We start from the raw sequence: 14,760 nt of genomic DNA, 5'->3' as shown, positions 1-14,760 counted from the left end.
AGCAACTCACTAGAACACTACATACCATACAGAACTCAGCAGCCAGACTCATCAGCCTCCCACACAGAACTCACATTACACCACACCTTAGGGAACAACAATGGCTTCCAAAACACAAATGCACTTAAATTAAACTCCTCATCTATCTGAACAGTTGCATCTCCTTAAACCATATATCCAAATACCTCCACTCCGCAAGAGTCCTACGCACCAAAATATTGCACCTTTATAGAACCAGATCAGAAGGACAATTATTCTCTTTCATCGCACCTAAAGCATGGAACAGCCTACTTCTCCACATCAGAGTCTCCTCCTCTTCTCTCAGAAATCTGCAAGAAGCAGAAGATCTGGTTTTTCAATTAACCAACCTATCATAGGTGTGGCTCGGCACATAGAACTACTCAGTACTATGATACCATCGTGGGCGGTAGCAAGCTTTACCTATATACATAACATAACAAAAAGCACTCTGCTGAAGTCTGTGTGTGATATACAAACCTCATGTTCAATGCCCTGTATATGTAACGTGACCTTTATTCCTTAGAAGAACAATGTAATACGTGCCAACTTAGATCGGGTTCTAATGGCCCCATGGTGTCTCCTCATTAGAAAATGGTAGAGGCTCATTACCCGTATCCACTGCCTTGTAACATGCAGTCAAAAGGATATGATGGGCGTGTGTGAGAAAGGCAAATGCATTTAATAGTCAAAGCATATAATTCTTGACTAGTCCTATAAAATCAAAAAATTGTTTATTTTTTATTTTTGGACGAGAATAACAATGCCACGAGCCTCTGTTTAATTTTTCTGTAACAATGTACACAAAACCACTTACGGACTCAATCAGTTGAGAAACACATATTTATTAAAAAAAATAATGAAAATATGTTTCCGGTTATTAAGTCACAACCGATAAGGCAATACATTTTATAAATTCGAAATATCATGGAATTCAGCTCTCACTCTGAAGATAGGCCAAGAAAAATGCAACAATGTTTAATGCATTGCTCAATAAACTATAACATTCAGCTTTCAACAGCTCATTTGACAGTTCCCAGCCTAAACACTGATTTGGACATTTGGTCTCGGTTGCTAGAATCATTTTGTATAATTACAGCTTTTCTCGTGACAAATATACATGTATATGTGTTCACGTAAGGTAAAAGTGAGGCGACAATAGCGTTATGTTACGATCTAAGACCTAAACTTATGTTAAAAAAATAAAACAGAAGTTCACTGTCAAAACAAAGGTTAAAGTGATGTTATAATTATGTTTCAGAATGAGACATAAGCTAACTTTAAAAAACCCAAAACCACTGAAATACACCACTTACAGTTTAGTCAAATAACTATATTTGCGCCCTATCATGCCCTGCTTATGATTCCACATATTACACCGCTCATGACATGTTAAATGCCATTATTATTAACATCACTGATTATATTCAAACAACTACACTAATGACATTGTGCTGTGAGGCTTAGTTGACATGTTCCGCATGTGTTATGCACCTGGCTGGCATTTGGTCAGGCTTGAACCCATCCCTCTGCAAACAGTCAACACACATTCAAAGTCCTTTTTCCACAACATTTTGCCATGTGTTGTAATATGTAATGTTATAATGAGGGAGAGGACCTTTAAAAATTACAGATGTTAAATTAAAAATGTGGGAACAGGAAGACATGCTTTGGAATGTTGGAGCAGAAGGGCTATACAACCCATCATTAGGCTTGAGCCGCGTCATTGTCTACAATGAAGATCTCAGCAGTCGAATGTTCTAATACCCATCAATTATCGTGAGACACTTCATTGTCTACAACAGAGGTCTCAACAGTCCAATGTTCTAATATACATTATTAGCAATGAGCTGCGTCATTGTCTATAATGGAGATCTCAACAGTCCAATAATCTAATATCCATTATTAATGATGAGCCATGATGTTCTAATATACATTTAGACCTGAGCCGCTTTATTGTCTACAATGGATGTCTCACCAGTCCAATGATCTAATATCCATTATTAGGCCTGAGCCGCTTCATTGTCTACAATGGAGGTCTCAACAGTCCAATGATCTAATATCCATTATTAGGCCTTAGCCGCTTCATTGTCTACAATGGAGGGATCAGCAGCCCAATGATCTAATATCAATTATTAGGCCTGAGCCGCTTCATTGTCTACAATGGAGGTCTCAACAGTCCAATAATCTAATATCCATTAATAGGCCTGAGCCGCTTCATTGTCTACAATGGAGGTCTCAACAGTCCAATAATCTAATATCCATTAATAGGCCTGAGTCGCTTCATTGTCTACAATGGAGGTCTCAACAGTCCAATGATCTAATATCCATTATTAGGCCTGAGCCGCTTCATTGTCCACAATGGCGGTCTCAACAGTCCAATGATCTAATATCCATTATTAGGCCTGAGCCGCTTCATTGTCCACAATGGAGGTCTCAGCAGTCCAAAGTTCTAAAAACCCTTGCACTTAAGCCAGCTGCCAAGAAAATCAAAGATACTATTAAATGCAGCCTGCAGTGCAACAAGGGGTGCTGGAAACTGAGAGCCAATATAAGGTTGGATGTACAGTGCAACATATCTCAGTGTTAGAAAATTTGAATGTCGGTGGCTTTGGTAGTTAATAAAGTAGTAGAGGATGATTAACGTCTGCTGGAAGAATTTTAGTCCAACATTTAATGTATATTATTATGTTCCTTCCTGTTCAACTCAGAACCGTCTTCCCTCAATGCGTACACAATTGTCAGTGTTATATGCCTTTTGATTGGCTATATTGGCCCTTAAATAGCCATTTCTTCATCACCAGTCCTCACCTGCAGGTCACTCCAGGAATTGGGAATACAGTCTTTAAGAACTAGCATAAAACTCAGCAGTGCACCACAGAGATGTAAAATACACCATACAAATCCTGATAGTAGCCTAGTGAGCATGCTTGTAGGAGAATTTAGTACATGATGCTAAATAAGAAAAAATGTGTTGTGACTTATTTTACTCCTGCCCGTACACCTCTTACATTCCTACAGCGTAGAGCATTTGCGACATCTGCATGTTGCTTGGCATACACTGGATATAGACGGTTGGTAGCAATATTGTTCATATTTACAGCAATCCTCATTGAGGTCCGGGTATAAGCAGGAATTGGCTGAAAAAAATAGAACACACAGTTGTCAACAAGAGAAACGTGAAAAGAACAATTTCATTCATAGATGATACAAGATAATGCATGTACGTATTTGTGCAGCATTGGCATAGGTGTAATGCATATCACTGCATTATAAGCGCCCTCGCCCGTACATATACTTCCCATTTCGGCCTAATGCTCATGATTATCTGTGAGATATGGCAGCTCTAGGTGCTCCTCAGCACATTCTGCAGGACATGGGGGTGCCATCATTTGGCATTATGTCACTGAGCTCATGAAGCTAAGAAGGTGGGGAAGCCTTGTTCATTTATAGAGGCAGATCAAGGCTCACGCAAAATGGAGTCTTTGTTCTAATTTCATATTCATTCTCTAACTACCTCCTTTTTATTCATAATGATGTAATAAAGTAGTATATTATTGGGATAATATCTGTTCATTATTGTTTAACATGCTTGTTAGATTTGAATTAATGTTTCAATTGTTTGTTAAATATGTGAAAAGTCTCAAAAATCAAATACTTGATTATACTTATAAAACACAAAATGGGGAGTTTGCAAGAGTGTCAAAGCCAAGTAGAGTCTCTGTACAAGAGTCAGTGGGGTCAATGGGTCATTTGGCCTCTGGTGGGCATTCCTTGAGCCCATCAGCTTGCCGGGCCATTCAAACTCCGTAGGAGGATCACCTACAGTCTTTAGTGACCCTCATCTACCTTTTGATTAAATGTGTCTGCTGATATAGTGGGTACACTTTCATCACTTTTGAATAGATACAGCCTATTGTTTTGATAGCTTTGATTTTATTTTTATTTTTCAGACACAAATCTTAAAATTGGGTTTAATTTCTAGAAAGCAAAAAAATAAAAAACCTTACCTGGACACTAATTATTTTCCCTGCCCAGATCCGCCATGCTTTGCATGAAGGGCCTTGGCAGAAAAAACAGTGATGGTTACCAAGCCCCACATAGAGCAGGACAATTGTCACTGTCGCCTGGTGGGCCAGTTTTTGATGTGTCAACATGTCAAGCGGTTTCCTCACCGGAGCCAGTGGAAACCTGGTAGTTTCTCACCTCTAAATTTGGAGGGCGAACCCTAATATTATCCCCAAATTGGACAATCGCCTTATTTTCTGTGGGGCGCCCACCATCTGCCAGTCTCTACATTTCCCTATCACTCACTGTTTTGGCAGCAGTTTAATTAATGTGCCAAAAGCTCATTGAAAGTGAGAGGGCTTTTAAAAAATCTGTGATCCAGACGAGTCACACGTTGAGAATTTACAGGGTTAATTTCATTTAAAGCTAAATATAATGAAAGAGGAGACCAGAAAAGGAGGTAGGAGGCTGTCTCAGAATCTTGTGGCTGTTGCCAGAGTAAAACTAAAGAGTAAGATCCAAATACTTATATAGATTTCGAATATTGATGGTTATTGATTGCTGGATTTATTGATTTCAATTGGGAGGACTGAAAGGAAGGAAGAAAAGAAGGGAGGAATGGAGAGATGGATAGAGAAAGGAAGAAGCAGAGGGGAGGGAGGGTTGAATACTTTTCTTTCTGTATAGTATGTGCTACAATCTGACCTTGATATGGAATGAACATACAATGTGCAATGATAACACCAAACAGTCCAAGGGCTTAGTTAGAGTTGGGCAGATGTGGGACATTTACCAGTAAGTGGAGGATGTCCCATCTGCCTGTATTAAGAATGCATTGAGGTCAGTGGCACTTTAAAGGTGGTTGGCAGGGCATCCACCACATATTAGTGGAATTTGAATTGAGGAAAACAGATGAGCCAAGGGAATCGAAGAGTGCACAGCTGCTAGTGCCCATCCCTGGGATACTGAAGGCTAGCATCATTGGAGTAACCCTCTACAAATAGATTTATTACCAGAGATTGAAGAGTGGTTTTAAGGCATTGGCGCTGTGGATAATTCCTTTCCGACGAAAGATCCAAGATAGACCAAAGCAATGGTAACTTCCCAATGTGGGTGTTATATTTATGCTGTCTTTATTTTTTTTTAATCCAAATGATGTTGCTGGCAACTTCTTAAAACATACGATGAGGGACTAAAAAAAATTAGGATGTACACACACACATACAGTACTAGAGCAGTTGCGAGTTGCTGGGCTGCTGACCTCACCAACCTCAGCTCTGAATGAGATCCAACTTTGCCCAATTAACATATATAATTCATGGAGTTTCCCTAGAGCACATATGATCAAAGGAGTCATCCATCAGCAAGTTATAAACTGGAACCACCACATCAGGATCTAATGGAAGAGGGCCACTTCTATGGGCTGGGGTTCAGGTGATTTAGTTCCTACAATATGGATTGGTCTAAAAGTTGGAGAGTGACAGCCGATGAACAAAGTGTCTGAGACTTAGGGTACCAACTGGGTCCTTATCCATCCCCATGCAACATATCCTTTCGAAGCTAGGTGGGTTCAGAAGGAGTAGTAGGATTGCACTAATGTTTGTTTCTATTTTTTCACATACTGACAAATGTGGTCATCACTTTAGCGTTCTCCCTACAGTTAATATACCCAGGTAGGAATACCGATTCACCAGGGGCTGTACTTCATCTGTCTTTATCTAAAGGGAGGTATCTGGTTCATGAAACCTCAGATTCATTACCCCAATCTACGACCAGAACCAATTTACACTTATAGCATTCTAGGTCCATGCAAGGAGTCATACCATGTTGCTACCTTCTCTGTTTTATTTTCATACAGGTATCTGGAGCGCGGTTAAAAATTGAATGTGCCCCTGCAAGTTTCGGTATGGTTTTAGAATATTGCAAATAAAATATTGTCCTAAATGTCATTTACAGATGTATTTACATTCTAGTTAATAACAGCCAATATACAGCCTGTAAGTGACATTTAGGACAGATATTTCCCCCAGATGGTATTTTACTAATGAATTTCCAACATGCAACTGCGGATTTCTGACCTTTGATGGGTGCAGTGATTCAATTGTGTGAGATCCACACAACATTTTCATGTTACTCCTTTAAACCTCTGGTAGTAATAGTTCACCCAAGATAATCCTGAAATCATTTTAGGAATATATTTTTCCAATGGGCAGATGTATAAAAGTCTATTTTTGCAAGAGAGTCGGTGCAAATGATCTTTCTAGCCAGTAGCCTGTTCTTTCAAGGAGACAATGCCTGGTGATTTCCAGGCTGCCGGGAGTCGCTTATGCTTTGTAAGTATCCACAAAAGGTAGGTATGCAGGAGTAAATACACTTTCATGGCCTTGCATCATAGAAACTGCAAATTCCCACCTGCAGGAGATGTACTCATATTGAAACCTTTATTGTATATGGAATCTGCACAAAATCTAACAAAAAGGGTTTAAAATACATATGTTGAAACCTTTGTGAGCAAATACTGTTGCATGTAACTAAGATCTGTGAATTGAAAACATTGTTTTGCACTTACAAAAGGATATATCTGAATGGAAGTCAGGCTTAAATGAGCAGACAGCTTTGTGAACTAGGCCCAAGAATTTCTGACTTCTGCTGAAGCTGCAGCCTATTGACTGGACCCTGTCATTCATACCCTGTAAAGGTATATGTGGCAAGTACTAAGAAAGGATAACATATCTGTGCATGCGAATGGTAAATGCAAGCAGAGGTAATTCAGAAGATGCAAGTGACTTGGTCTGAAATCGTCATTGGTGAAGTTATATTCCAGTCATCAGTCTTACAGTTAAAGAATACGAAAAACATATTTGGGAAAAGTCCCCAGCACTTCGGCGGTATGAATCACTCTGTTATCAAATCGTGATAAAAGGGAACTCCTACTGCACACAGAATGCAATGGACAGATTGATTAGGGCCTGCTTAAAAAACACTTCTTTCTGAAAGGGACCAAGTAGACATTTTTCCAGCCAGATTCGGCAATGTAGACTCTGGAGCAGTGGCTTCAGTAGGGTTGGTGTCACCTGCTGCGTGTAACTCATGGTGTCACCCCCTCACAACTTAACGGATGGACCAACTCACCCTCTGCCTGCACCATCTCTCCCTCTGTCCGCACCATCTCTCCTCCGCCTGCACCATTCCACCCCCTGCCTACACCAATTTTCCCTCAGCCTACACCATCTCACCCTCTGCCTGTACCATCCCCCCTCTGCGTGCACAATCTCTCCTCTGCCTGCACCATCTCCCCTCTGGTTGCACCATCTCTCCCTGTGTCCACACCATCTCCCCTCCGCCTGCACCATCTCTCCCTCTGCCTGCAGCATCTCTCCCTCTGTCTGCACCATCTCCCCTCTGCCTGCACCATCTCCCCTCCGCCTGCACCATCTCTCCCTCTGCCTGCACCATATCACCCTCTGCCTGCACCATCACCCCTCTGCGTGCACCATCTCTCCTTCTGCCTGCACCATCTCTCCCTCTGCCTGCACCATCTCTCCCTCAGCCTACACCATCTCCCATCGGCCTGCACCATCTCTCCCTCTGTCTGCACCATCTCCCCTACGCCTGCAACATCTCTCCCTTTGTCCACACCATCTCCCTTCCGCCTGCACCATCTCTCTCTCTGCCTGCACCATCTTTCCCTCTGCCTGCACCATCTCCCCTCTGCCTGCACCATCTCCCCCTCAGCCGGCACCATCTCCCCTCTGCCTGCACCATCTCCCCCTCAGCCTGCACTATCTCACCCTCTGCCTGCACCATCTCCCTCTCTGCCTGCACCATCTCCCTCTATGCCTGCACCATCTCCCTCTGTGCCTGCACCATCTCCCTCTCTGCCTGCACCATCTCCCTCTATGCCTGCACCATCTCCCTCTGTGCCTGAACCATCTCCCTCTCTTCCTACACCATCTCCCCCTCAGCCTGCCCCATCTCCCCTCCACCTGCACCATCTCTCCCTCTGTCTGCACCATCTCCCCTCCGCTGCATCATCTCGCCCCCTGCCTGCACCATCTCTCTCTCTGCCTGCACCATCTCTCTCTCTGCCTGCACCTTCTCTCTCTCTGCCTGCACCATCTCACCCTCTGCCTGCACCATCTCCCCTCTGCCTGCACCATCTCCCCTCCGCCTGCACCATCTCACCCTCTGCCTGAACCATCTCCCTCTCTGCCCGCACCATCCCTCCCCCTCCACCTGCAACCCCTCCCCCGCCTGCTGCTCTTTTAACCCTTTCCTTGTCGCCTTCTCCACCCCCTCATGGTTTCTCCCTCACAGTTCTAGCTTTTCTCAAAGTGACTGAAATAAACACATGAAATAATGTGCTTTGAATTCGTGCGCGTGCCGCTGAGGATAAGTTTAAATAGACGCAGAGGCGAGGCTGCAGAGCTGTGTTACATACACAGCGCGTAACCAGATGGTGTCACCCCATGAGAGGGTGTCACCCGGTGCGGTCCGCACCCCCCGTACCACCCTAGTGACACCACTGCTCTGGAGGCTCAGTCGTTTCATAATGAATGGATTAAATGCTTTTTGAAGAAGTCCTTGGTAGCTCTGCAGGATGCAGTGGCGGCGAAATAGATGGAGTTGCGGGACAGCGAAGAGTTTCAAAGGTGTTGCTGATTTTTTCTGTTATTCCTTTTAAATACAAAAGGCTAAGGCCTTCAGGAATATTTGAGGTAACTATTCACCTTCTCAGAACAAAAAGCTTTAGTAAACTGTCTCTAAAGTTAAAGTGAGAAGTCCAGAATTGTGTTATGAATAATCACCAAAGGTAAAGTAGATCTACCCTTGACTGGAGTGGTTGAATGGAAAAAAGAGGTTTGGAGAATTTACATGAAATCCAAAGTCCCAGCCTGCCTTATAATTCCCATCTGGCTTTTGGGAGAGGCATCCTTAACTCTGTCTTGAATTTCTAGCTCTAAAATATGTCACTACAATTGGATCATAGTTTCCTTTCTTATTGTTTACCAAAACATTTTGAGCCCTCTACTGGAAGAACTTGCCCTGGGAGGTTTGAGTACTGTGTAAATGAGAGGGAGCTACACTCGGGACTAACGCAAGAGAATAGGTTCTGTTAGAGAAGGCACCCAAAAAGTGATGGGTAGAATCGTTGTAATTTCTCCAACCAGACATGGTTCTTTTGCTCAGCGTGCCACTGGAACCAAGTGACACCCAACTGATGAGCCCTAATCAGGGTGAAAACAGTCTTGAGTTCTGTGAAAACTGGGTGGTTGGTTGACCTTGTTGATTGGGTTGTTGGTGTTAGCCCTGGTTAAGCAACAGCCACAATACCGGACAGAGTGAACTACAAAACGGTCACTAAATTACCTATGCAAAAACCCTGTGTAGCGTGGCACAATAAGCAGACAGATTTAAATTAGAGGCAATGTGTATTGTATTTATGCCGTACGCTAGCAGTAATGATGTGAAAAAACAACACAAGAAAAATCCAACACCAATTTAGAAAAATAGAATACATTTTGATACATTATTTCACACCAAATGGCAGAATTTCAATCAATAGAACTGGAGTCATCAATTTTTCAAATTGTAACTATAAACTAAAGGCTTAAAGGTCAAACTGCCAACCGTGACCCGGTCTAGTCATGTGAAACCGGGCCAAAGCCAAAAAATATGTTTGCCTGTGATGGAGCACAGGTCAGTTACAAGAAGTGTATTGGGGCCAGTTGCTTAACTTCAGATATAGAAGTATTTCAAAGAAATATGTTCTGAGAAGGTCAAGTTTAGCATGACAAAGCTGCAGCTGTGTCCGAGGAAGGAACGTCGCTGTTTGGGAGCCACTGGATGAAGTCACAGTGAAGATTTCTATGTTCGAATTTAGTCACTTTTATGTAAGCTAAAAATCTCCATTGGCACAGGGCAGGAGGCTGTAGCTGAAGACATTTTCAGGACATTGGATACCCTTTTTGCGAAGGAATGATGAACAAGATTTGCTACTGTGGAGAAAAACTTAGCGGGAGCAGCTGTGAAGTCAGGCCAACCAGTCAGAGAAAATTTTAGCCAGAAATGTTCTAAGTCCCAAGTTTAGAATTTTAGCTATCTGGACAAATTTAGCACCACACCCAAATGTCCAGGATTGGTGGGACACTACTTGGGGGTTCAGGACTCATTCTGGCTGGGTCCAGATGTGGGTTCAAGATGATGGCAATGTTTTATGTATCTCCGTGGCTCTGAACAGTAGGCCAGCAAACTAGCCCTTGGAGTGAATCTGGTAATCCTGGATTCAGATGAAATGCAGGGCCCAAGAGCAGGCTGGGCTCTGAGGGTTCAAGGTACTATACAAGCAGCAAAGCAGCCCTTTCAGGTGCAGCAGAGCAGTCTTGTGGAGTTTACAGCAGGCTTAGCAGCAGGCAGTCCTCTGAAAGAGCTTCTGTAGGTCCAGAAAGTGAACTAAAGAGTAGGTCTAAGGGCCTCATTTTATACCTGGTGCCTTCTTTGAAGTTAGGAGACGTTTCTAGAGGTTTCTCTTTGAAGTTCTTGAAATTTCCTGACTCCCCTTCCCTGGTTCCAAGCTGACCGCAGAGACAATGTAAAGGCGACAAGCACTTTGTGTGAAGGCAGACCCTATTGAGTTGCAAGTGGGGTTGTGCCCAGCTCCGTCACCCCATCCTGCCAGCAGATGGCCCAATCACGCCCACCTAAGTCCTCTATTGTGTGACTGTCTGGGAGTAATTCACAACGTCTAACTGCCAATTACACTCCTATATATGCCCTAAGGCACGCTTGTAAATTGGGAAGTCATAAACAACCCTTTGACAAGTTGGCATAGAAATCTAAACATTACATTAAATGTTTTGGGAGCCCATGAAATCTGGTCAAGTGACCTCCCTGTGTCCACCGTTTCAAAACGGTTGGTCAAGAAGGCAAAGCTAATGTTGACGGAACCGGAAGCTCAAGCCCTGAAGAGTGTAGCACATGGGGTCTGGGCTATAACATTGTATGAACCTGGGGTCCTGACGATCTACCTTTCACTGCCTTTTGGTAAGGTTATGAAAGAACAGCTGTTGAGCGTTCGATTTGGACTAATTCCTTTAAAAGAGTATTGGTTTGGCCAGATGAATCTCGATGACCCCGACAGACAATGTAGTCTATTGAAAAATGAAGTGGATAGATCCCTGATTCAAATTCTCTATATCTGCAAAAAGCTACTTCCACTAAGAAAGTTCTTGCTGTGACCAATATGGTGTGACCTAGACATCACGACTTGCGAAGGCATCATGCAAGGCTGCCTAAAAGGAGACTCCTTGCAGCTTGTGGTCTGATTTCTGCAATTCATGAAAACTGAACTAGCATCTCCCATCATCGTGGTGGATACCGAACTTCGGACAGGCTGCTAAGACCAAAGACTAAAAAATGCTGTACTTTATACAAGGGTTATGAGATGACTCTGCACACGGGATAAGCAGTATGTCAGGTATTGGGGAAAAAGGTGAAGATGGACTCTCATACCCTCTGCGATCTATATTAGCATAAGGCTAGAAAATGATATTTCCATTGTAGGCTTTTTAATTCATCACACTTAAAGGTCTCCAACTTAAAGGCAATTAGTAGCCTGCAGAAAAACCTTGAACTTTATTTAGGCTATAGCCTCAAAGAAAACAGATCACCCTGGCCCATGGATGGTATATATCACTACTTCTAATGTAGGCCTCCTCATTGTACAGTCTCTATTAGCACCCATACACTTTAAGCGTATTGCTTCTTTTCCACCTCCAAGTTAGTCCCCTGAATTAACTATGCAGTTAAAACACTGAATTTCATATATCCCAGAGTTGGGTGGCTTAGTGGACTAATCAGTCTACTGTAGGGGTCTGTTTTCGACCTCATGATCACAGGTTCAAATCCTGGTGGGTCCACTCGCCCTTTCATCCATTTAAGGTTGATAAAATGAGTTGGGTGACGATAAACATCTGTTATTCAGCGCCAAGATACCCTTGCTTGAACGTGTGATTTACAAATACATGCTATGTCATAATTGGGGCTCAGAGTTTTACATTTCCACTGATTTTTACAAATAAATACAAACAAAATCAATGTGTTTCTTGTCTGTATTCAGTTTTAAAAAATGGGAACATACAGACAACTGGGCTTCTTCGGAGTGCCTTCCCATATTGCGGTTCATTAATTCCAGGCCAACTGCTGAGCAGATAGATGCCAGGGGGAGTTAAAAAATAGGATGAGGTTTCATTAAATAACAACATATGTCAACATCCATTTGCATTAAAATGCTAATTTTCACCTCTGGGTGTATGGTTCTCTTCTATTTGGTGGCTTAATTCACTAAAGCGTGACAGGTGTCAAAGTATGAGTGCACATTTATTAGTTTATTGAGAAACAACAGCGGACGGATGCGGAGTGGCACTGCCATACTTAAGGATTTAAGACCCTCAGAAATGAAGGGCATATAGGAACATTATGACATATCATTCAGGCCTAAGTAGGCAGCATTATACCAACATTGGAGGTTATCCCTTATTGGTGCTGGAGATTCCACAACGAAAGGACAGTGAGGCTAGCTGTTGTTCAAATCTGCATTTCGTATTGATCCTTATACAAGCTGTTTTTTAAAACATTCTCTGGTGTTGGAAGAAGCATTTTATATTCCCGACAAGGAGTTTCAGGATAGAAGTGACTTCTGCACTTTGGTCAAGCTACTTTTTAAGATATCATCAGAGAGTAATATCTTTAGTCTTGATAAAGATGGTTTACATCAAGATAATACCATCGAAACGCATCAACGCCATAGAACCATAATCCGCACAGTGGGTTTCCACACTAGATATTGATTGTCTTTTGTACATCAGGGTTCAGCCCCAACGTTACCTCATACGTATAGGGTCACTTTATGATACTGATATTAATAAAGAATTACGACTAACGCTGCATTTCACTGCACTGCGCATACTGCCCTATCAAAATTGTAAATTTTCTTCACGCTTACCTCACTACTCCCCGCACTGCCCTTCTCCGACACTTCCTTCCCGGTCCAACGCAGCTGTTGCTGTTTGAGTGGAGGTCGGAACTACACCCAACTTGCCTCACTTCCGCAAGTCCAACAGGCGGAAGCCATCTTGAGAGGGAGACGGTCTATTCTCCCCCCAGAGCGACCAGCCAACAGTATTTAACTGCCAGATGGCACCGACGTGCAGCGGATAAGCTGATAGTGGCTGCCTTAGTTGCCAGATAAGTTTAACCTTGCTTGGGAAATTGTTTTTATAACCCTGCCTGAAGTTTTAAATTCGTTTTACCAATTTGCTGCCTGAAAATTGATTTTTAAAACAGCGCGCTGAAACTCAAAGTGTTTTAAGTGTCAATATTAATGAGGAATTACAACTAACGCATCATTTCACTGCACTGCGCATACTGCCCTATCAACATTTTACATTTTCTTCACTCTTACCTCACTTCCTCCCTCCCTAGCAGCTACCTTTTTTCTATTCAGGAATCCGCATAGTGCCATGATGCTCCTCGGTGTGATAGAATGCGCTCTACAAATGTCTGTTTACATTTGGCAATATACCATATTACAACTTAATTTATTCACAGATTACAAAACAAATATGGATAAATACTGATAAGATGAAAAAAATAAATATGGATACGTACAGACGGAAATGGTAAATAAATAAATACCATAAAACCGAGAGCCCTAATTATAATCCATCCACTTAGGCCCCAGCCGTGTAAACTATACTGGATGTACAGTTAGCACTTTAGGAACTGAAATATTCATAAACTCTGCACTTTACCTAGGTTTCAGCATCGGAACTCCCAGTGGGGGCAAAGCTAACCCGTCAGCCATAGAATGCAGAGGATTTCATACTGCTGTTCTTAATGCATTTTTTTAAGCATGTCCTTTTAGCATCAATCTGTTATTAGCTAACCATATATTGCATTTAAATGGATGTTGGCGTTTCTATTGTATCAATTTTAATTAATTGTACAATAAAGTATCTATCTATCAATCTATCTATCTATCTATCTATCTATCTATCTATCTATCTATCTATCTATCTATCTATCTATCTATCTATCTATCTATCTATCTATCACAGGCAGCACTCACCACATGGCTGAGGGCAGGAAAATTCTAACTTTCTACAAATGTTATTTTCAAAATTGTAATTACCAATCTGACTTTACCTTTAAAGTAGACTTTTCATTACATTTTCATAGATACCAAACATGAAATGCTCACCTGGTCCCATTCAAATTTAGCACTTATTAAATGTAATAAGGAAACCCAATGTTATCCTATGGGTCGCGAAGGTCTCACAGTAGTGAAAAACAAATGGAGTTTTTCATTGCCAGGACATGTAAAACGTAAAAGTACAAGTTCAGCCTTTTAATTACAATGCACCCTGACCTATGGGCTGCCTATGGCCTATGCTAGGGGTGACTTATATGTAATAAAAGTGGAGTTTAAGGCTTGGCAAGAGTGCTAAATTGCCAAGTCAAATTGGCAATTTAAAAATGCATTCAGGTTGCAATGTCAGGCCTGGGACATGCTTTAAGAGGCTACTCAAGTGGGTGGGTCAATATGTGCTGCAGGCCCACTATTAGCATTTAATGTAAAGGACCTGGGTATATTGAACACCACTCTACAAGAGACTTATAGGTTAAAGAAGTATGCCAACCAGGTGTAAGCCAATTTTATCTTGCTTTAGTGAG

General features: G+C 42.2%; 1 protein-coding gene across 3 annotated transcripts in view; it reads right to left on the bottom strand.

Annotated features, from left to right (window-relative positions):
• Positions 1 to 847: 847 nt before the first annotated feature.
• Positions 848 to 14,760, bottom strand: part of LOC147709479 (cysteine-rich secretory protein 2-like) — a 190,299-nt gene continuing 176,386 nt past the window's right edge. For all 3 annotated transcript variants that reach the window (XR_015296696.1, XM_086928038.1, XM_086928039.1), the window contains one exon: positions 848 to 3,158. Coding sequence is in view for 2 of the 3 variants with exons in the window: in XM_086928038.1 (XP_086784164.1) it covers positions 3,034 to 3,158 (125 nt within the window). In the remaining variant the exon portion in view is untranslated. The remainder of the gene's footprint in view (positions 3,159 to 14,760) is intronic.

This window comes from Lissotriton vulgaris, chromosome 6 (assembly GCF_964263255.1).
Source record: "Lissotriton vulgaris chromosome 6, aLisVul1.2, whole genome shotgun sequence".
Lineage (NCBI taxonomy): Eukaryota > Metazoa > Chordata > Amphibia > Caudata > Salamandridae > Lissotriton > Lissotriton vulgaris.
This window is presented reverse-complemented; position numbering and strand designations above follow the sequence as displayed.